This window comes from Eucalyptus grandis, chromosome 11 (assembly GCF_016545825.1).
Source record: "Eucalyptus grandis isolate ANBG69807.140 chromosome 11, ASM1654582v1, whole genome shotgun sequence".
NCBI lineage: Eukaryota > Viridiplantae > Streptophyta > Magnoliopsida > Myrtales > Myrtaceae > Eucalyptus > Eucalyptus grandis.
In genome coordinates, this window is record NC_052622.1 from 20,908,470 (window position 1) to 20,932,516 (window position 24,047).

Genomic DNA, 24,047 nt, shown 5'->3' on the forward strand with positions numbered 1-24,047 from the left:
TTTGTTAACAAAAGAAAAATAAATAAAGAGGGGTTCATAGTTTGGCTTTGAGTTCTAATGTTTGATAACAAAGAGAGAGACTGCAATTCCACATATTGTAAAAGTTAGTTTTATTGATCAAGTCCACATTGTTGACTCGTACTCTAATTTTTGGAATCCATTAACACTTTTGCTTTGGAAGTTTTGGTTTTGAATCTTTGGATGTTTTTTTTTATTTTGAATTTTTAGATGTTGATCACCTCTGAATCTGAGTAGATGATCACTAATTTTTCTTCTAGAAACATGATGTATGCTACATAGTATGGGACTTACAGTTCTATGCGTTGCCTTGCTTATAAATACATTACTTTTTCTTTTTTCTTTTTTCGTGTAGGGTCAAGATGAGCGAAAAATCAGCATGGATCTGCATTTTCCATGGTGGAACTTTATCTCGTCGCCCAATGCTTGAATACGTTGGAGGCAAGTTTGACTTGGTAAAAGTTGATATTAGTTCAACGAGCTACGAAAGCTTCATTAGAGACATCAAGAATGGGGTAAATAGTACATTTGAAAAGCTTTATTTTAAGATTCCTGGAAAGTCACTAGAAGAGGGGTTGACATACATATGGAATGAAAATAAAGTAGTCGATTTGGTTTTTAGTTATTTGCATCGTGGGTTAATTGAGGTATATGGAGAAAATTTTATGACCAATGAGGCGGCTGAGGGTGATGGTCAAGGTGCCGATGTGGGTGTGGATGCGGGTATTGGTCAAAGGGTCGGTGAGGATGCTGGTCAAAGGGTTGGTGAGGGCGCTGGCACTAGTGTTGGTTTAAGTAATGAGACCATGATTGAGCACGAGAGTGATTTAGATCCTGATGATTTAGTTGATGAAGATGATTATATCGTGGATGATGACAATGATGATGAGGCAGACTTCCTTGTCGATGTAAGATTCTTGACTGATAATGATGATTATGATAATGAGGAGCTTCTAGAAGCAAGGAGGAACATGATAAAGTTCCATGGGGGGGCCATAAATGATTTCATTACAAGGGAATCATCCACGGGGTTGGTGTCATCCCAAGGATTGGATGTGAATAATGTTATTAATGCTGAAACTGGTTATGAAGCAGAGTACTATGAAACGGATGGAAATGAGAGTTTGGAGTCTAATGAAGGAGAAGAAGATGATGATTTGACTAGGAGGAGAAATAGGTTTCCAAAGCATGATCCTAATTGTGCTGTGCCTATGTTTATTGTGTCTATGGCATTTGAAAGTAGTAGGCAATTTAAAGATGCTCTAATAAAGTATTCAATGGCTGAGCGTAGAGAGATAAAATTTGTAAAGAATGACCAGAAATTTGTTAGAGCAAAATGTGCACATGAAAATTGTCATTGGAAGATTTCTGGATATGTCGATAGTCGTACCAAATCATTTCATGTAAAGACTTATCATTTAGAACATACCTGTAGCATAAGTTTCAAGAATCGGAGGGTGATAGGTTCTTGGTTGGCCAAATACTATATTCCTACAATAAGAGCAATGCCAACTATCAAGACTATTGCTTTCAAGGAGCTTATCAAGGAGCAACTGGGCATAGATGTGAGTATAATACAATGCAAGAAGGCTAAGTTGTTGGCTTATCAAGTATTGATGGGAAACTATAAGGAGGAATATGCAAAGTTGTGATTCTTACCTCTTACCAAAAAAAAAATATGCAAAGTTGTGGGATTATGCAGAGGAGCTTAGAGAGAAAAATGCTGGGAGTACTATTATATTGAAGGTTGAAAAGTCTGATATGCAATCTAAGGCGTTATTTGAGAAAATGTACATATGTTTTGCTGCTTGTAAGAAATGATTCATTGATGGATGTAGGAAAGTTGTGGAATTAGATGGTTGCTTCTTAAAAGGAATTTGTCAAGGCCAAATCTTATGCACTGTTGGAAGAGATGCAAATGATCAAATGTTTCCAACCGCTTGGGCGGTTGTCCGAGTCGAGAGTAGTGACACTTGGACGTGGTTCTTGACAAATTTGATGTATGACCTCAACATTTCATCCTCATATGGACAAGGTTGGGTCATAATCAGTGATAAACAAAAACTAAGTTCCTTATTTATTTTTTATTTTGTTTGTTATGCCACTATAGTCACGCTTGTACTATATGTTTCACATTATGATCATCTTTTGTAGGGCCTTGTGCAAGTTGTGGCTCATTTGTTACCTGCAGCTGAGAATAGAATGTGTGCGAGACACATCTATGCCAATTGGGGCAAAAAGTATAAAGGGATACAAATGCAAAGATTATTTTGGAAGTGTGCTAAAAGTAGTTCGATGATAGAGTTTGATGAACACTCTCAAGCATTGAAGAAAATTAGTCCTACCGCATATCATGACTTAATTCAAACAGAGTCAAAGCACTGGTCTAGAGCATTTTTTACCACTGATGTAAAATGTGACATCGTTGACAACAATTTATGCGAGGCATTCAATGGAAGAATTATACATGCTAGGTGTAAGTCCATTTACAGTATGTTGGAGGAAATTCGGATAATAATAATGACAATGATGCATACACAAAAGGATGCATGTGCTAGATGGAGAAAGAACTGTGGTCTAAGAATTGTAAGAAAGTTAGAAGAAAATAGAGCTAGTGGGACATATTGCCAAGTGATCTGGAATGGTGAGACCGGATATGAGGTAATGGATAAGGGTGAGAAATGTGTGGTGGATGTGTTAAAAAGAGATTGTTCTTGTCGAAGATGGCAGCTTACTGGCATCCCTTGTCCCCATGCCATTTCTGTTTTAAATCATAGGCAAGATGATGCATATGATTATCTTGATGAATGTTACAAGAAGACTAAGTTTTTAGATGCATATAAAAATATGATTATGCCAATTTGAGGGCAGAAATTTTGGAAACAAACTCATAGAGAGCCACCTGAACCACTTCCAGCCAAGGTCAAACCCGGTAGACGTAAACTGAAAAGATCGAGGGAGGAAGGTGAGGTGGCAATTGGAACTAGGATGTCAAGGATTGGAATGAAAATGACATGTCAAACTTGCTTGAAGACAGGACACAACCGTTTGACATGTCCAGCTAAGAAGACTGGGTCTACATCATCACAAACACGATTTTCAAGGCAAAACATTTTGGTTAGTATCTCCATTTTCATTGTGTTATGTTTGTTTTGTCAATAAAACTTTAAGCGAATATACTTTTTGTAGGTACAAAGATGTACAGGTACAGTGACAAGTGGTAGTGGTGGCGGCCCTACCGGTGTGAATCCTACAATCAAAGGCGCAAAAGCCAAAAGTTGCTCAGAAGTGACAAGATGTGGGGGTGGATTTAGTAGTGATATGTTTTAGCTCTAACTTTTTGTGAAGATATGTGAAGTGAAGATTTTCTTTTAATGTAACTTTTTGGTCGGCACACTCTAGGTTCTTGCCTTTTGAAGACAAAAGACACCCATGTTGCACTATCTTCTAGACTTGATTGAGTTCTACTAAGACAGTAATATTTAAAGCAGCAGCAAATATTCGCATTTTGATGCCATGAACTATTAATGAATATCATCTCTTGTTTCAATATACTTGTTGTAAGTTCTGGGCATGAGTTTTGCATTGGTGTTTTTTTTTTTCCTTTGTACTTCCTTAATAACCACATAGCAATTTGGATAATGATGTCTCACATGTAACATGTTGTTTGAACCTTTAATAAGAAATTGTCTTCTTTTACTTTTTGATAGCCATTTGGACATAAAATTGTGTGAATGTTGTTTGCTTGTTTGGTAGCCATTTGGACGTAAGATTGTGTGTATGTTGTTTGCTTGTTTATTATTTTGTGGTTGTTTGTTCATGAAGTTGTGAGATTCATTAATCATAATAACAGGTCATGACATCAAGAACGATATGTCTCTAGTGTTGAGATTGAGAAACAAATTGCATATGACACAAGAGGGTGTGAACAACTTTCACTTTGTTTATGTTCATATTCCAACATGTGGACAAATACAAAATATATTGCAAAAATGTGCAAAAATAGATTATATAACAAGATCAGTACATCATTCATCTTCAAATTTCCAAATAGCATGTTTCCTAGAATTACTATAAAGACCCACGACACAATCAACATGGCCTTCAATGTCGACACTTGTTCTTCTTCAACATTGCTCCGGTGAAATTTTGTTGACACACTTCTTGTTGATTGACACATTTCTGCATCAGTCCAAATAAAAAAACCGCAACTTTCTTCGATTTTATATTTCGGACAGCCGTGATATCTTCTTCCTCGATTCTCCTTCGTCTTTGCTGTCTATAAAGAACATTTGAGGCCACAGTAGCAAAATATAAATGTATCGTTGTTGATTAGAGGAATCGATGTCCTCGATTGTAACGAATTTATCAATATCTTCATCAATTGTGATGATTGTAGAGTAATTGTTATGTATGCTTTCAGAATCAACATGAGCATTTTCAACTTGTAAAAAAGTTGAACAACAACACCTTAGCATAAGTCTACATGACTTAACCTCAATAGCAACAACATAACTCATTCCATCTTGAAATCAGTCTCAATAGCAAGAAATCAGGTCCTAAATGCACCTCATAATGCTGACCTAAAATTCCTGTCCCCATTAGGATGCAACAAGCTTACCAAAAGAAAATGCAAATAAGAACTTCAAAAATCTGTTTCATGCTTCTAAGACAAATACTGAATAGACTACATCAAAGCATATATATTCATGCTTGGCCAAAGCCAACATCAGAGTAATTTTCCTCCCAAATTGTATGCATGATATGGATCTCAATTTGCCAAAAACTAAGCAAATGTCAGCATTGACTACAAAGTTTACACAAATGGGATTTCAACCCCAATTAAGCCAACAGTTCTTGGGGAGATCGGAATCCGCAAACACAGCATGCAAGCAACATCACCATTTCAGCCATCCGCAAACTATTCCCACAACAGAAAATCTTACCTCGACCAGCATGCCCAATCCGAGATCAAGAAGTAGAATTAGTGGAACATCTATACTTGCTTTGTCCATGGACGAACTCAATTTGGTCGGATCCTGAAGTAAAAATCCAAATTTCACATCAAAACCTTTCGCAAATTGAGGTTTGGCTCCAACGCATAATTGAATAGCCAGGAAATTCATTAACTTTCGAAGAAATTGTCTCAGCAATTTCAGCAAGTGGAACAAGCAAAGTTCGAAACTTTACATGGAAATGACTCAATTGACTCAAAGATTGGATCCCACCGAAGCCTCTTACCTTTCAAAATCAACATCGACGGAGAGTTTATGGAAGGAGCAACGGTAGGGTTTCTCAAGAGTTCTTTGAGACATGTCGGGAACCTTTCTCGTTTATTTTGCAAAAGACGATTCCAGCTTCAACGGCGATCCAAACGGAGTACTTGGCCTTGATCGAAGCTCTGAAATTTTTTCGGTCAAAGAGAGAGATGGAGGCAATTGGTGGAAGAACATGGGGGGAGATCATAATAGGGCTTCGGCGTATTTTGAGTGAAGATCGTGGGCAGACATCTTCACTTTTACCCGTACTGCATTTTGGGTGTTAAAAAGGTTTTTTTTTTTTTTTTTTTAATTTAGCAATTTTTTTATATATAAATTTAAGCGAAACGATGTAGTTTCGCACTCGGCGTTCATGTCGCACTGGCAACGCGGCTGGCGCCGAGTTGGAGTCCACATCAGCCTTTTTCCTAGAGAATGGCCGGATGAACTGAACTAAATTAGTACCAAACGCAAAATGTTTAGGACTAAATTGGTCCAATTGAAAAGTTTAGGACTAAATTGGTATAAATGTAAAAGATTTAGGACTAAATTGGTACTTTTCCCTCAAATTAGATAAACCAAGGGTTTGAATCCTTAACGAGCTTTGAAAAACGAAATTAATTTGGCTTGCAAGTTTCTTTTTCCTTTCTCTGTCCCGTCCACTCCTCCCACTCTTCTCCCCCGTTTTTTTTTTTTTGAGTTCAGCCGGCTCCTTTTCTTATTTTGCCCACCTTCTGACTGGCCGACGGCCGCTCCCACCCCCTTCCCCCTTTTTTTTTTTTATCCAATCATTACATTATAAAGGAATCGACTCCAATCTCCGTGGAAGACGATCCAACACTCCCCCAAAGTTTCCCTCTGCAAAACTTCAAGTCGCGACACAATGATCAATATCTTGTACGATCAATGTTGGCAAAACTCTGAGAGCAGGCCGGAAGCTTCGAGGACTTCGCAACTAGGGTGGATCTGTTCAATGACTTCGGTTCGGAGGATGATCTGCCCAGGACCAACACAGATTTGGGGGCTTATGGTTGGCCGTGGCGGGGTTTGAAGTCGAGCGGTGGGGAGACGCAGGGCGTAGCAGTGGCGGTGGAGAAGGCAATAATTGTGGATGAACAGTACCTGACGAACTGAAGAAGAAGATGAACAGTAAAAGCAAAAAGAAAAAAAAATCTAAAATATAAAAAAAGATATGACGTTGTTTTGAACGGAGCTGTACATATTAGATCGCCGCGCATGTCATATAAAATGACCGATATTAATTGGGCCGGCACACTAGAATTTTTTAACCTAAATTAATTGGATTGATTACATTGAAAAATCAATTTAAAAGTACATTAAACAAATTCAAAAGTTGAGAATCAAAATTTTTGGGTAATGTTCCCAGCTGCTAGCTTCTAAACTTTTTATGGAATTAAAAGGTGGAAAGTGCAACGCAACAACCATGGGGAACCCAAAAAAAAAAAAAAAAAACTCTCGATCTCATAGAAGATTGGTCAAACAAGCCAATGCTACTTCTGTGAAATTCATTATAAGTCAATACATAAACTCAAGTGGAACCGACCTAGCCAATACTTAGATATATCCCGGTCATCTTCACTGATTCCGTCATTTTTCTTTTCTCACTAAAACTAAAAGCAAGACGACCCCACCATCAATTATTAATAGAGTCAAGTCAAGACTGACGCTCATTTCCTGGTAATTTCCGGCATCGCCTAATCTTCATTCTTTACAATCACGAAAAGTACTATAAAAATTCAGACCTTCTGCGCGGTGCGAATCGCAGAAAAATCTTCAGCAAACACCAATGCCCGGAGAGTCGGATCCTCGCGGCAACCAAAACGCCAGGAGTGGTAGTAGTTCCTCTCATCATGTGGTCGATGTTGAGTCGTCCGATGGTAGGAGCCGAGGACCAGCAGACAAGATAAGTTTTTGCATCTTTAGAGTGCCTCAAAGTCTGTCCCATATCGATCAGATGGCGTACCGGCCTAGCACGGTCCCGATTGGCCCCTACCACCACCAAAACCCAGAGTTTGAAAAGATTCAAGAGCATAAGCGGCGATTCTTCATCGATCTGCTTAATCGAAGGCACCAGAGAACGGAGAAGCTACAGATGGAGAAGCTACAACAGTTCGCTAAGGCTTTGAAGCCAATGGAGGAGAAGATAAGAAAGTGTTATCCTGAGGCCTTAGCTTTCGACAGCGATGAGCTCATCCAGATGATGGTACTTGATGCTTGCTTCATCATTGAGCTGTTCTGCAAGTACTCCAGTAGACGGAAAGGGGACCCCGATATAAGGCATGACCCCTTGTTGACAGAGCCCTGGGTTTTGCCTTTCCTTATGCGGGATCTGGCCAAACTCGAGAACCAAATTCCATGGTTCGTTCTTAAACGTCTATTCGATCTGACGCTGGGATCTTCAAATGAGAGCGATCCTTCTCTATCCGATCTCGCCTTGAGTTTCTTCAATCGGATGCTTCAAAGACCAAAGGATGTCTTGAAGAAGTACTCCGATTGGGAAGGAGAACATCTGCTTGATTTCCTCCGTTCGACTTACATCCATGACTCTCCAGAAACAAAGCGAGAACAAAATAAATTCCTTTGCCTGATCCAGCCGGCGAACAAGCTCCACCGAGCAGGCATTAAGTTCAAGCCCACCCATTGTGAAAGCTTCATGGACATCAAATTCAGCAATGGTGTCTTGGAAATTCCGGTACTAAAATTCGATGACTTCTTGAGTTCTCTGTTCCTTAATTTTATTGCATTTGAGCAATGCCACAGGGACTCCTCCAAGCATGTCACAACTTATGCCACTTTCATGGCTTGCCTCCTTAACACACCAGCAGATGCCGAGTTCCTATGCAACCGCAAGATCATTGAGAGATATTTTGGGACGGATGAGAAAATTGCCCATTTCTTTAGCAACATTGGGAAAGATGTTGTGTTTGACATCCGCAAGAACCATTTATGCCAGGTGTTCCAGGATGTGAACACGTATTGTGAGAAGGACTTCCGAGTGCATTGGGCCAGCTTCAAGAACATCTACTTCAAATCGCGGTGGTATCTCATATCAGCTATAGCGGCATTCATACTTCTGGTTCTGTCGGCAATTCAGTCTTCGTATGCTGTGATTGCTTATTACCGACCTCCTTCTTAGTGACGTTTAATGGATGATTTACATCTGCTACTCGTTGTTGTAGGTCATCAGTGCATGTTTCTGACTACCTTCATGATTTCAATATCATTAGCAATGTTAGTCCAATATATTCATATGGAACATGATGATTAAGGGTGAGATTGAATTATGCCTTCCAATGTTAGTCCAAGACTAGAATGACTTGCAGTTCATTAACTTTCGTTACATTACCAAGCAAAGTAAACATGGAGTTCCTGGAATGAACAACATAATTTGCGTAATTACTACAATGTATTGGTATAAACTACACGTTAGCTTTCTATAATCCTTTGTTAATCATATATAATTTGAACTTAGAGGACCACAAGCCCTTTCATTTTTGAAGCAGAAGGAAATCTGAAAGTGTCAAGGTGACAGAGGTAAAAGAGGAATTCACCGAAACATCCGGTATAGATATAAACGTACAATTTTGATAAAACAAAAATGACATAATTATTCATTTAATTGCAAAATGTACCAAAGTCTAGCGCTTGTCTTCTAGTGAGGTTAATCCATTCATGGGGTCAAGAAGAAATTTTTGTCAACCATATACATAGATTCTTTTATATTTTCATTAATGTCATTGAGAACTTTTTACCTTCCAAAAAATGGTTGAAGACACTAATAGTTGTTAAATTTTGCAATATATTCACCCTAATTCCTAAACTTTTTTTTAGCCAATTAATTCCTTAGACTATACTTTTTTTGTTCGCCTTATTTATTTCATATATACAATGCTCCTTCGACTCATTGTATACTTGAGATAAATAAATGGAGTGAAAAAAAGAGAAATAAAATTAGAAACAAGAAATGAGAGAGGGTGTGCACATGGGAAGGGACAGACCCAGCCACCGGCGCGAATGTCTCGGGGTCCCAGAGAGAGAAGCAAAGACAAAACATACTTGCCCACTTGCCTAGCTCGCTTGTATAGTTTGTGATGCTTGTCAAATTGCACAGAAACTCAAGAAATGAAGAGATTTTCCTGACAAATACTTCGAGACATAACGAATATAGGTCTGAGAGCTATTAAAATTAAATTAGATTCACACATTAAGGATCCTATTACTAATAAGCATTTCAGGAGAGCAGACTATAATCTTTTATACTTCATCGCCTCATTTACAAGCTTGACTCATGCCATTGACAGTGGTTTATACCATTGAACTTCGAAAAAGAAGCCTTCCACATGCTCTAATTCTATAGTGGCTTCATTATTATATATACATAAAGGCAACGATGTGCTGTAAGCTCAGATTCCATTCGCGAGGCCTCTTCCAGTGTTCATGTACCATATGCCAGGGTGATAAACTACCCCTAGGTAAAGCCACGATAGCAATTTAAATATATTCCCTTTTTTCCAAATTGGCTCTGAAAAATTTATATTCTATTTAAGAACAATGAATGGAATCCACGTGCATCACCTGGATTGCACGGGTTTCTAGGCTAGTGCAGGGATAAATTAGTGACATGAACTTTCTCGGCAAGAGTGGCTGTGGAAGTAGTTTTACGAGGAAGTTGAACTCAGATCAAGTTCTTTCGTCTCTTCCAATATTTGGTCAACGTTAACTCCAGAAAGAAATATCGAAAATAGATCCTGATTTTTTTTATTATTTTTGTATCGATTGACTATATGTTGTATCTCTTTACCACATCATTGTAAAGATTTTTACTTACTGTCAATGCACTTGATTCTAATTCCCAAGGATTGACTATTAAAATGGAACATAGAGAAATAAAATAATAATATTAGAATTATTACTCATATTTCCATTAATATAAAAAAATTACATTGAAATTGCAATGTGATCAATACACATTTAACGTGCATGTTGCAAATATTTGCAATTTATTTCTTGGAAAATCTGATATTTTTGGAAAATGCTTTCCAAGTCATTTCTAAAAAATGACAATTTTTTTTTTATTTGACCAAAATTTGAAAATCATTCCATCGTTTGAAAAGGAAAACATACTTTATTTTTTGAAATAGACATAATTGGGCACAAATGATTTGATCATGAGCAATTTAAAAATCGGACATGGGCATTAGATCCCGCCTAGCCTCTGTGGACCCAGGCCAAAGCATAGGTGACCTGAGCATGGCCACTAGGTCCTAGGTATGGTCTCGATGGACCTAGGCTCTAGCCTCGGGGATTTGAGCATGAGTGCTAGGGTCTTTGGCCCAAGCTCTGTGGACCTAGGCCTAAGTGCCGAGGAGCTAGGTGGGGGTATCAAGCTTTGAGGCTTGAGCATCAAGGAACTTGGCCTAGGCATCAATCCAGTCTTTGGACACAGGCTTGGTTGGTATCTACAACAAGGGCTGCTGCTAAGGACTCAAGAACGGGTGTTCTGGATTCCACACTCAAGCGTAAAGTCTCTAGTGCAAATGCTGATGTTTAGTCATGTTTGGAAAAATAATTTTTTATTTTTGAAAGAGGAAATCATTTTCTTAGTTTAAGCAAAGGTTTTTAGTTTACAAGGAATATAATTTTTTATTGACCCATTATCCTTAGTGATCAAACGATTGGAAATGAGGAAAATGTTTTTTAACAAAAAAAAAAAAAATCTCTCGAAACTAACAGAACCTAGGCAAATTTATGCACAAAAGAGGGCATTTTCATGAAATGCAGAGAGTCCCCAACAAATCCTTCAAGACAGAGCAGATATGATGGGTTCAAGAGTCATCAAAATTAAATTAGATCGCATCGGTAAGGTTCTCATGATTAATAAGCATTTTGGAAGAGTGGTTGCAGGCAATTATTTTTCCTGTAGGCATACTATCACCTCATTAACGAGCTTAACTCATGCCATTGACAGCGCGGTTCATACCATTGACCTTCTAAAACGGGGCCTTCAACAACTCAGATTCCATTTGTAAGGCCTCTTCCTGTGTTCATATGCGACATCCCGTGGAGTTTCCATAATCACTAAAACTTGCAGGGGTTGCAATCACAAGTTGCGGCTCAAAGTAGGCATGCCTGTTATGTTACTATGAATCATTAATCCGACTTTGGATTTAGGTAATGTAGTACTCAAAGTGCCGATTCCATGCACAATTATGTCACCCACCGAATCTCACTGGCCATTTTTTTTGTAAGAGAAAGCATCTCCCCTTTCTCTGTGACAATAAACAAAAGTCGAGGCCAAACTTTAAGCCATGTCGGTTTGTTACTCCCTTGGCCGGTTTTTATAGCCGTGGACAATTTTAGGTTGCAAGTTCCAAAGTAAAAATGAGAGACGGACTTGTGCCATATTGAACATGTTGTGTACAGAGAAATTTTTGACAAATGGCTCTGAGTATTTTGTACTCTATTTAAAGAACAATGGGATGGAATCCACGTGTCTCCCGGCCCCCTGGCATAGCACGGGCTGCTTGGCCAGTACAATGATAAATTAGCGACACAAATTTTCTAAGTTCCTTCTGAAATTAATTTTTTAACACACGTACAAGATCATTAATTGTCATAAAAGGAAAAATGGACTTAGTTGTAAAATTTGCTTTATATCTGTTGCCCTTTTAGTAAAATTGCCTTTTAACAAAACATTTGGACGCTTCGAGGTAATGAAACCTCTCTCTCTCTCTCTCTCTACGAAACTTGCTCACAGGAGGCCCTGGAGTGAGATGGCCCCACACTTTGACATCAACCTACAAATGCACTTCAATGACTTTTCCTTCCATTTCATTTATACACACCAACTAGGATGAGAAAAGATTAGTTGGGGCTGTTTTATTAAATTATCAGTGCACAGATAGAGCATTGCTGTCACGCTTATCATCAGAGGAAGCAAAGAAGATAGAAAGACCGATCATAAAAGGGGTTTTGTCAAATTATCTTTTGGCTTGTCACTCTCTTCAATTGAAATCGGCTCTTTTTCAAAAGGTGATCACTTTCGGCAAGTGAATAAAAGAATAAGATTATGGATAAATTGCCAAGCCATTCTGTTCATTGTGATTTTTCTTAGTACTAAGCAGGACATATTGGGATGGCATATAGGATTTTGAAATATTTGAATTCAGGACTTCATGCTATAAAACCATCTTGGATTTTGTAAAATCACCTTCAACTATTCTAAAATTTAAATTTTTGAGATGAAATCTTCTAATATAGTATAAAAGTTAGTACTCTCCGTTATGTGAATGTGCGTCCACCTCTCATTAGTCAAATTCCTTATGCCATGGTCAAAGTTCCACAGATTAGATGAATAAATAGCTTGAATCCTTATGAGGCAATGTGAAATGAAATTAATTCGGCTTATCGGGACGTTTGAGGCGAGCTCTTGCGAGTTTCCCTCTTTCTTTTCCCTTTCTACTTTCCTTTTTTCTTCTCCCCTTCTCTCTTGTTTTCACGGGCTACTCTCTCTCTCTCTCTCTCTCTCTCTCTCTCTCAATCGAGATAGTTTCTCTCTGTGTTTTATTGTAAAGCCACCAAGTCTTACCAAGTCCTTTTCTTTTATTCAATCATTACATTCCATACTTCATCTCTTTTAATTGAGGCAGTTTTCTCTCTGTGTTTTATTATAAAGCCACCAAGTCTGACTAAGTCAAACTTTTCCTTTTATCCAATTCCATTCTATACTTCTTAAAAGAAATTTAGATATACCTCAGTGGAAAATTTCATTCTATTTTGACTTGATTTTACTAATTAAGGTTGGTTGTACTAAGAGATTAGCTAAAAGAGCACCCAATTGATAAACAAATACCTCTAGATTCAACTTTGTTATACGCTGAGGGATAAATTCATGAGTAATCGGTAATGTTGACATGTCATAGAAGACTTACTGCCTAAGGCATTTGGTACATCGTTTCTCTTAAAGACAGATTGTAGCTTTCAAGAGCCCTAACTATCTCCTTTGTTTCCTTTGTCTCATGTTCAATTATTTTTTGAATAAAATAGATATATAATTAAGATTTTGGAATCTATAAAGACATTACATTTTTTTTCACCATACAAGTAATGCCACAATATTTTTAATGCAAAACTCAATCACTGCTAGCACTAGATCATGAGTGGAGTAACTCTTTGCATGTGATTTTACTTGTTTAGAGGTATAGGCCTCAACTTTGTCATTTTGCATCATTAGAATTCTAATTTTTCATTTTTTTTTTATGATGTCCATTCACTAAATGCTTATTAATTTTGAATCTATTACTTAGTTTCCCAATTCGGCATTACCATCCTTAAACGAATTCACCAAGAATAATTGTTAGAATATGCCATACCTAAAAATTCACATCAGCAGTCTACCATTCAACATTCTTTTTCCTTTTTCTCTTTCTAATTCTATAAAAAATTGATTCTTAAATGGACTCGCTAGTGTCATAAACTAATATGATACCTCGCAACAATCTTTCCAATAGCATAAAATTCATTATCACTCGTTGACCCTTGAAATCTAATCCGAAGGATATCTATAGAACTAAGATAGTTGCATCATCTTCTATAGTCATCACAACCCAAATATCTCACTAACCATGAATTGTTCTTTCAACATTTCCGTCATTTCAATTTTGTACATCGCCTAATCATATCACATCATCCAGTTGAAGACTTATATAAATCAACTCTTATTTATTACACCTAAATCTTCAAATACTTTTCATGTCTTACGAACACCCCAAGCAGAGATCATTGATAACCTTATCTCAAAATCAAGCACAAGCTATAACAACAAAATATGTGCAATCATTATTTCTCTATTGACAATTTTGCTAATTGCTTTCTCTCTTAAATAAAATGCATTGACAATCTCCATTAACTCTATTATGGTAATAATTTTTTTCCTTAATTCTCTCTAAAATATATGCATTTCTTTTATGCCCAGATAGATTGACCCTTATTCTATTTTAATTAACCAATATAACATACAGAAACAGCCTTTTTGGATGCTCCTTGCTAATTGCTAATACTCCGATTCGAATGCACTGTTCTCGGTCACCAATTCTTCTTCATGTCACCAAAATCAATTGAAATGACAGTCCATCTTAAAGGATACCATTTTTCTAAACAGATAGTTCAAGAACTTAAGCCAACACACGCATGGGCCACACAAAACAAAATTAGTAATTTCGCTCTCATAATTAATTAACCGTGTACTTCTAATTGTAACACTAAGATAAGGTACATTTCTTCACATTTCAATCTCAACCATCTTCCAAGGCAATTTGCTATAGTTTTCTGTAGGATGATAGATTTTCAAAAGAATAACTTATCTCTAACCGCAAATCTTAATACAAAATATCACCACTCAAGTACTCGTATTGCTTCGACAAAGAAAAAAGAGTACTCGTCTTGCATCACCAAGCTCTCTCTCTCTCTCTCTCTCTCTCTCTCTCTCTCTCTCTCTCTCTCTCTCTCTCTCTCTCTCTCTCTCTCTCTCTCTCATTATTTATCTCTTTTACTTGAGGCAGTTTCTCTATGTTTTTATTAGAGACCCACCAAGTACATTATATCAAATATACAACATGATCCTATCTATAAATTATGTGAGATTACCATCTAACATAATAAAATATTATGATATCAAATATACTCCATGAGGCATATGCATAGTCTGTCACGCCCCGATCCTTGGGCACGCACACATCCTTCTCTTGGTCGATTTTAATATGCGATAGTCCTCTCTCTCTCTCACATTATTTATCTCTTTTACTTGAGGCAGTTTCCTCTATGTTTTTCATTAGAAGAGAGCCACCAAGTACATAATATCAAATATACAACATGATCCTGTCTATAAATTATGTGAGGTTACCATCTAACGTAATAAAATATTATGATATCAAATATACTCCATAAGGCATATGCATAGTCTGTCACGCCCCGATCCTTGGGCACGCACACATCCTTCTCTTGGTCGATTTTAATATGCGATATCCCAGGACTATATATCGCCGACCCTTTCATTCTTTAAGCACATGCGGAAGCAATTATAAATCCCCAGACAATAAAACAATGGGATAGAAAAGCAGGCTATATTTTTCATATTGAAATTTACAACCAAACCTTTATACATGACATTTGACAGAGCACTTCACAAAATATTCGCAACTTCAGAGTCTCACTCTATCTACACATATACAAAAGGGTTCACAAACAGATGGGATTTCAATCCTCGTCTAAGTCATACTCGAGATCATCCTGATCCTCTTCTGATTCCTCTTCACTCAGATCATTCTCTTCCTCAATTTCACCTCAGAGTTCTCCTTAACAAAATCCTCCTCCTTAGCTCCTCGTCGGGATCCTGAAATGTTTTTCCCAAACTAGGATGAGACTACGTCTCAGCGAGTTCTACCCCACTAAGCCTGATTAGTAAACTGTTATACTAAAGGCTGCCTAAACACGCATAGGTCAGAAGACATACCTTAGCATCAGATCCCACCTGCAAGTCAGTACAATTTACAATAGGCACTCAAGCAATCATATCACCGATCGAAGCATCGATCAAATCGACCTAGTCGATTACAAGTCAACAAGACCACTCACGGTCATTTCCATTCAGTCAATCAATTTACAATATCATAATCAAGGCAAGGATCAATCGACTTAGTCGACTACATATCGACCTGGACCATCTTTCCAGTCATTCCAGTCATTTGCTATACAATCAACTAAAACCAATCACCGAGCCACGTGCATTCTTTGAGGTGATGGGACCGATCAATAAGCCACGATACACATGACCAAATTTCTAGATGACATGCCAAGTCATCAGGTCAGCATACATCTTACATACTCACTTTCATTTCCACAATTTCCAGTGTGATCAGTAGTCTACTACAATACCTTTATCACTGGCAACTGATACTTGATACACAGAAATACAGCCACGCAGGCACAATCTACGCTACACTTGCATGATCAACTACCGCCACACGGGCATGATCAACTACCGCCACACAGGCATGATCAATTATCCAACAATTTACGTGTATTCTCTAAGGCATCCTACATGCCAAAGCGATGTAATAATCGTCAAGCCACATCACACAGCATTTCTTCACACAGCATTTCTTTTCATCTTTTATCATCATTAATAAAATATCGTGCATTAGTACACAATTGGCCTTAGCCAAAATATGATGATTTCGATTCCACAATTCCCACCATTATTAACGTCCACCAAAACACTTTTGGTCTTGTCAACCGACACCCTTATTTTCCAATTAATTTTCCAAATTAATTAACCGAGGAAAATAATCTTGTAATCACAATTCACTTCAGCACAAAAAATAAAGCTCAATTAAATAAATGAACTGCGCCACGATGATCGCACGAAATTTCGGTCGTCGGCCATCAGATTCTTAATTTCCGAAAAATAAATAAATAATTAATTAATTTCGAAAATTAATTAATAATTATTAAAAATTCCATTTAAATTTCAAAAATAAAGCAATTTAAATAAACGGACTGCACCACGATCATCCGCATAATATTCCGGTCACTTTACCATCTCAACCTTAATTTCCGAAAAATAAATAATTAAATAATAAATTTCGAAAATTAAACAATTAACATCAAAATTCAATTTAGCTCAAAATAAAGCCCGATTAAATAAAACGGACTTCACCACGGTCATCCGCATAATATTCCGGTTCCGGACCATCTTCTTGAATTTTCGGAAAATAAATAATTATTTAATTTAATTCCGAAAATTAATATTTAAATGCCCAAAAATCTCACTTAGGCCCGAATCGCCAAATTGAAGCTCGATTAGGGGTCGGAAAATTCCCGAGATGCTTCCATAAATAGTAGACCACGTCTACTTGTTAATTGCACAATCAATTTATCTAAATCGCATCACAATTGACTAATAATTGCTAATTTATTCTAATCTAACAACCTAAACATAATTAATTAAAACTAAACCAACCTTAAAACGTAATTAGTCAACTAATCCGAGATTAGTGAGATTATTCACCAAATCGCGCGCAAATCGGATCAATTCGACGGGGAGAAACGATTCTTCCCAAAGCACGGCTCGTTCCGGGGCCCGGAAACGGCCCAAAAGCGAGCCCGAAGTGCTGAAACCCACTTCGTGGATCTGCTGGACGGAGCTGATCGGGGCTGCTCCGGCAGCTAAGGCGGCGAGGGGAAGCCGGCGGAGGGCGAGGGGAACGCGGGGGAGGTCCAGCGGGGCTGGACGGTGGCCGGTGGTGGCCGGACGGGGCTGGAACAGGGGTGAACAGCGGCTGGGTCGCGGCTGGATCGCGCGGCCTGGGCGTGCGCGGACGGCGGGACGGCGGCGGGCGCGCGGGCGCAGCGCGGGCAGCGGTGCAGCGGCAGGACGGTGGCGACGACGAGCTGCAGCTTCTGCTCCGGTTTTTGCTTCTGGTTTCGCACGCGAGGAAAGAAGGAGAAGAAGAAGCTGGTTGGGTCGTGTGCGGGAAGAAAGAAGAGAGAGGAGAGAGAAGAAGAGATAAGAAGAAGAGGTTTGAATAGTCAAAGTGAGAGGGGAAGAAGCAAGTGGGTGACATCCCACTATTCGGTGGAAAGGGGGAAGGGAATTCGCACGAGGGGGAGGGGAGAGGAGAGAAGAGAGAGAAAGAAAAGAGAGAAAAAGAGAGAAGAGAGAGAAAGAAAAGAGAGAAAAAGAGAGGAAAGAAGGAGAAAATATTCAGTGGTTCGTTCGCGCCACGTCATTCGCTGACGTGGCGCGCACATACCACTCAGATTTCGACACCTGTCCTGGGGGACCCGCTGGAAAATGAAAAGACTGGCTCGGCTCGGCTCGGTTCGGCTCGGCGTGGGACCCACAATCTGGTCAGACTGAGGAGAAAATCAGGCGCCATTTTAAAAAAATTTCGGACTGAGCTAGGTTTTCTTCTTCTTCTCTTTCTTCGCGCCTCTCACTCTACCCTCCCTCTCTCTCTCTCTCCGACGAAGAGGACGCGACCTCCCAGTCGCTCTGTGCCTCTTTCCCACCGGCGAACCACCGCCAACAACCGACGAACCACCGCACCGGACCGGCGAGAGGACCGCGAGATCTAGCTCCCTCCCTTTGCCCTCGCTCTTTCCGACCGGCGAACCACCACGGACCGGCGAGAGGACCGCGACCTCCCTCTCTCTCTCTGCATTCCCTCTTTCCGACCGACGAACCACCGCACGAGCGAGAGGACCGCGAGCAATCGACGAACCACTGCACACGGGACTAGCGAGAGGACCGCGACCTCCCTCTCTCTCTGCCCTCCCTCTTTCCGACCGGCGAACCACCGCGAGCAAATTAGATGTTTTTGTAGAGATCACCCATCGTCGCCTTCATCTTCTTCCCCCTTTTTTTTGTTGTGTTGTTTTTTTTTCCCCCTAGTGTTCTAATGGTGGATCTGGAGTTGCATATGAAGGATGACGTGATGTCTCACATCAACCTCGACGGCTTCTTCGGCGACCTCCCTGAGATCGGCGACGTCATCGGCGCTTACTCCTCGACGATCGCGTCGTCGTCGTCTCCAGACTCGGGGCTCTCGTGGTTCGACGAGATCGAGAACATCTTGATGAAGGACGACGATGTCCACGTGCTTGCTGAGCCGGGGGCTGAGCGGGCCATGTCGGAGGGACTCGAGCTTCCCGCGGACCTTCGCTTCCCCGGCCCCTCGCCGCTGGCTTCTCCCCGCCTCCTGCAAGATGCGGCAGCGCGGCCTCAGGTGCTCCGCCAGCTGGCTGATTTCCTCGGTTTCCATGGCGCGCGCTTGTAAGGACTGGACATTTCGCAGAGTGTATCTCCTTGATTGATTGCTCATATTTATCTGATTTCCATGGCTGACCATGTGGTTGACCTAAGTCAGTAGTTTTTCTGGCCACGAGAAACCATGAAGTGGCCCTTTTTGCAGATAATACTTTACCGTCAATACACCCCCTTATCTGTACCCCTTTTTGCAGATCATGGGCATTGGAGGCAAATGACATGAATCGTTTCAACATCCAATTTCAGCTGGATTTAGTCTTTGGAGATTTACTAAATGAAAGAGGCAGGTTGCTTTCAACATCCTCACCCCTGGAGGATTTGTCCACTCTAGGATCCAAGGTATGTCATCTTTTTGTGAACTTACTCCCTGCAGTTCAGTTGCAGTTACCGATATCCTTTCTCCTGCCTTTGTCATATAGTGTTGTCCATTGGCATAAGATAATTTGTGCAAGAAATTTATATATATTATGTTCCCTTAATATGCTCTTGTTATCACATTAGTTGATGCTTTATGATGACTTTTTGGTCAATTAGCACGATCAGGTGTGGGTTGTCGTCCTTAGTGGAATGGGTATCGCATTCTCTTTCTATTATGTACTCTGAAAAGAAAAAATTAAACGGCTCATTGGTCAACTATCACTTGATTATAGAAGCTAGAAATTAGTTCTTAGTACATATGGTTACCTGAATATCTTTCTGCTCACAATTAAGTAGCTATTATCACCGTGGAGAATTTGTAATCTGATGCCTCTGCACTCTTCTTGTTCATAGTGCTGCAGAACCTGTTCGAAAGAGGGTAACTGCGATCATCGAAATGTATTTGAGATGCAAGAGAAAGAACTTTTGGTGAGTGCCTCTCTATATGATGCAGAAAATCTTTAGGAAAGAAAAGCTCGCAGACTTCTTTTGCCGATTTTTGCAAAATGAATTGGAAAGATTTTGTTTGATAAAAAGATTTTAGTAAGGGTGGTTGGGACTATAATAGATATTTTCAATTTTCATTTAAACTTGCTTGCAGGATACACTAATAAAGCAAGGTCTTTAAGTTAACGTGATTTCATGTTCCCGTCAACAATTGTAAAGGACAAGAAAGTCTAATATTTGCATCTTGCAGGATCTTAAAACTTTGTTGGTGAAGACAAAAGGGAGTTTGAAGATCTGCAGTTCCAGTTTCAGAGAGATCTAAAACAGCTAGGTAGGAAAAGTAGACTAAAAAGGAGTAGTCTAATTAGTTCTTTTTCTGAGCACAGGCGAGGCTTAGGACATGGAGTTGCATGTTCCTTGTCCTTTTGCATTGAATGTCAACCATTTTAGATGAGTGTCGTCTATATACTTTATTTATTACAGCTCCTCCGCTGAATGTTATTATCTCAGATTGAGGCCATTGTCATTAATATGCTCCCTAAGATTTGGCAATAAATCTCAAATTTCAACTTGAAGAATGAATCTATGGGATCTTGTTACGATCTTTTTTGGCTTTTGCATTTTATTAAGGAGAATAAAAGCTAGATGTGACATGCTTCCTGAGCATTAATATGTGTTTTTGCTTTTCCAATGGATCAGGCAATCAAGTCCAGGAGATGTCTACTGCTGCCCTTGGATATCATAAAGTGGTGAAGGAAAATCGAAACCTGTACAACATGGTTCAGGATTTAAAAGGTCAGCTTTTTTTTTTTTTCGAGAGTTATTTGTTTATGAATTGGATCGCATAACTCAATTTTTTGAGCAGTATGCATTTATCCGCAGAAGTATATGCTTGTCCATGGGTCAGTTGCTTTTAAGTAAAGGAGCTTTTGTTGTTTTATTTCCAATGTTATGAGTTTAATTTGACAAAAATCTTTACAGGAAATATACGAGTATACTGCAGAATTAGACACATTTTTAATGCGGAAGCCAAAAATGTGGTAGATTTTATTGGAGAAGATGGTTCACTTGTGATTGTTGACCCTTCAAAACCCCATAGAGATGGAAGGAAAAGTGTTTCAGTTTAATCGGGTTTTCAGTCCACTTGCTACTCAAGGTATTGTTACACTTCATCTTACTGTCTAAGGGTATATTGTTGGCCAAGTGATTGTCCTGCAAGTTGATGTTCAGCTCCTAAATAACAATGTAAATTGTTTTTCGCCATGCGGCCCTCTTTGCAGATGATGTGTACATGGATACTCAACCTTTGATTAGATCAGTTATGGATGGTTACAATGTCTGCATCTTTGCTTATGGTCAAACTGGATCGGGTAAAACACATACAATGGTAAGAACTTAAGTGTAGCTTTAGTAGATCCAACCTTGTGCCAGATCACCTCCTAGGCTCCTAGATAATTTGTGTAAAATAAAAAGTGTGCATTTTCCTTGCTGTTAGATGGATGTACTGTTAATTTCGTATATCTACCTGCAAAGCATGAACATAATTCAATCTAAGCAGATGCTTAAGATTGCTTACGTTGATTTGAGGAATAACTACTTATTGCCTTTTGGAATTGCAGAGTGGTCCATCAGGCGAACTGACAAAGGACATGGGGATTAATTACTTGGCTCTCAACGATCTCTTCGAGTTGTCTAACAGAAGGAAGGACATTATAACTTATGATATTCATGTTCAGATGGTTGAAATATATAATGAGCAAGTGCGTGATCTCCTTGTTGAGGATTCAGCATCCTCAAGATATCCTTTGAAATGGATTATTCTGTCTAATATAGATACATTTGATGTCAAATAAGTAGATAAAAAGACTGAAGAAAGCTTAAGTTTCTGAAATGTAAATTTAGGTTCCTTGACTATGCACAAATTAAATATTCGAAGCTGTACCAGTGACGGTGGCTTGAGCCTTCCAGATGCTACCATGCATTCTGTCAAGTCCACAGCTGATGTGGTCAACCTAATGAAATTTGGTGATGTGAATCGTGTCGTCAGTTCTACAGCACTGAACAATAGAAGTAGCCCGGTCTCACAGGTCAGTTTTTGGACAGGCAGAGTTTCCCTACCCATTCTTTTTGGTATAAATTTTGATGTAGTTTCCAATAGATAGATTATTCAAGAGAGTGATACTGATGTCCATGGGATGCATCCTTGCAGTGTGCTGACAGTACATGTTCAAGGGAAAGATGTATCTGGATCCATCCTCCACAGTTGCCTGCATTTGGTTGATCTTGCAGGAAGTGAACGGGTAGATAAATCTGAAGTCACAGGAGAGACTGAAGGAGGCACAGTACATTAACCGGTCTTTGTCTTGTCTGGGAGATGTTATCACAGCTTTGGCCTAGAAAAACTCCAATGTACCTTACTGCAATAGCAAACTTACGCTTCTGCTGCAAGATTCCCTAGGTACCTATTTCAAAGTTTCGAACTTTGTCAGGTGTCATTGAAGCTTCATTTTAGGATAAAATTACTAATTCCAGAGTGAGCATTTCATAGAATTGAGATACTCTGATTATGATCCTTGGGTAATGGTGACATTGCTTTTATGCATTTTATTTCAGGAGGAAATGCGAAGACATTGATGCTGGCTAATGTGAACCCTGAGAGAGATCCATTTGGGGAATCAATGAGTACCTTGAAGTTTGCCCGGAGAGTTTCAACGGTTGAACTTGGTGCTGCACGCATGAACAAATAGACCAGTGAGGTCATGCAACTCAAAGAGCAGGTAAATGTACTTGGGTAATCTCTATGCTTCAGATGCCTTTCTGACAATAATCAACATTACAATTCTAGGGGCTGGATCTGTCGATTTGGCAAAAATGAGATCCAGCTTGTTATGCAAGGAGAGCGCACTCTTTGTACTGATCCTCGAACGCCCAACTTGCTTGTTCAAAGCATGAATGGCAAGGAATCTCACATAAGGAAATCGCTGCACACCATAGAGAGGAAGCTCATCAATGGATCTGAAAGGAGGTCAGCGAAATATTTAACTATCTAGTCTTAACACTGAATTGGACAAATTTAGTATGGTATGAAATACACAAATGCAACTGAAAAATTCCAAAATGACGGGTAATATGAGAATTTGCTCACATCATTATCTTGCCATTAAGACTTGGTTTCTATGCAATTGCAGGAACCAAAGAAATGTGACAGAAGCTCGTTCACTTGTCAGAGGCTCTACTACTTGCATTAAAAATGGAGTATTGGCAATTGCAGCCAACACACGGACACTTAGGAGACAATCACTAACAGGTGCTGGTTCAGACCAGTCTCGCCGGTCTTCTCTGGGTGGCAAGTCCACTAATTCCAGTAAGCAGAATCAGCATAATTAAATTTAATTCACAGTATATATTTCATCTCATTATGTCCATCATCTGATTATTTGTTTTTTGTTTCTTCAATAAGATGTAAAAGACACAAGGAATGCCAAGACGCTCCTCCAGTCCACCCATCATCTACGATAGCAAAGCGTTGGCTGTAGCTATAGATGGCGAAATTTAGTGTTCAATGACCAGCGAAGTGATGCTTCGACTCGAAGCTGACTGAAGTTTTGACATGATAGATGAGACACTGAGAATTGACCAGGGAAAAACTGAAGAGTTAGCCGACAAACGCAATAGCAATTTTGTGGTTTAACACACTGCTTATGTACATATTGACACAAGTTCTTCAAATAATGCCCGAAATTTCTATGGTAATGTTTTCAAACTGCTCTTGCCCATTGTTCTCTGAATCTCTGACTTAAGTCATCAAAGCTATCGGCATCTTTTAACAGAAATGGAGGAAATGACAGGTGCCTCTGCTAATAAACCGGCTGCTCTTCTATTGTATAGCTAGCTAAAAATCACAGATTATAGCACGACATTCATATAACGTGACGCCAATGTGGTACTATAGAATCAAGTGTTCTTGTTTTTAGTATAGTTGATTATAATAGCTTCACAGGCCCTGAAAACCGAGATCCCTCAGTTTATCCAGCGATACCTTGCGTGATATGGATCAT

At 39.2% G+C, this 24,047-nt stretch overlaps 2 protein-coding genes and 1 pseudogene across 2 annotated transcripts; all 3 read left to right on the forward strand.

Annotated features, from left to right (window-relative positions):
* Nucleotides 1-7,083: 7,083 nt before the first annotated feature.
* LOC104425350 (UPF0481 protein At3g47200) lies at nt 7,084-8,433 on the forward strand. Its single transcript, XM_010038032.3, has one exon. It carries the CDS (start codon nt 7,084-7,086, stop codon nt 8,431-8,433), a length of 1,350 nt encoding a protein of 449 aa, XP_010036334.2.
* Nucleotides 8,434-18,060: 9,627 nt separating this feature from the next.
* LOC104439247 lies at nt 18,061-22,830 on the forward strand (annotated as a pseudogene).
* Nucleotides 22,831-22,843: 13 nt separating this feature from the next.
* LOC104436891 (kinesin-like protein KIN-14L) lies at nt 22,844-23,749 on the forward strand. The gene is made up of 3 exons (XM_018870594.2): nt 22,844-23,014; nt 23,178-23,353; nt 23,450-23,749. The coding sequence occupies exons 1-3, from the start codon at nt 22,878-22,880 to the stop codon at nt 23,506-23,508; spliced, it is 372 nt and encodes a 123-aa protein (XP_018726139.2). The 5' UTR covers nt 22,844-22,877; the 3' UTR covers nt 23,509-23,749.
* The last annotated feature ends 298 nt before the right edge of the window (nt 23,750-24,047 follow it).

Bases quoted from the DNA above. Each gene is read 5' to 3' on its own strand.
- LOC104436891 (XM_018870594.2), top strand. From the start codon at position 22,878: ATGCAAGGAGAGCGCACTCTTTGTACTGATCCTCGAACGCCCAACTTG. The intron at 23,015-23,177 runs GTCAGCGAAATA...ATGCAATTGCAG, and splicing joins ATCAATGGATCTGAAAGGAG to GAACCAAAGAAATGTGACAG. The intron at 23,354-23,449 runs GTAAGCAGAATC...TTCTTCAATAAG, and splicing joins TGGCAAGTCCACTAATTCCA to ATGTAAAAGACACAAGGAAT.
- LOC104425350 (XM_010038032.3), top strand. From the start codon at position 7,084: ATGCCCGGAGAGTCGGATCCTCGCGGCAACCAAAACGCCAGGAGTGGT.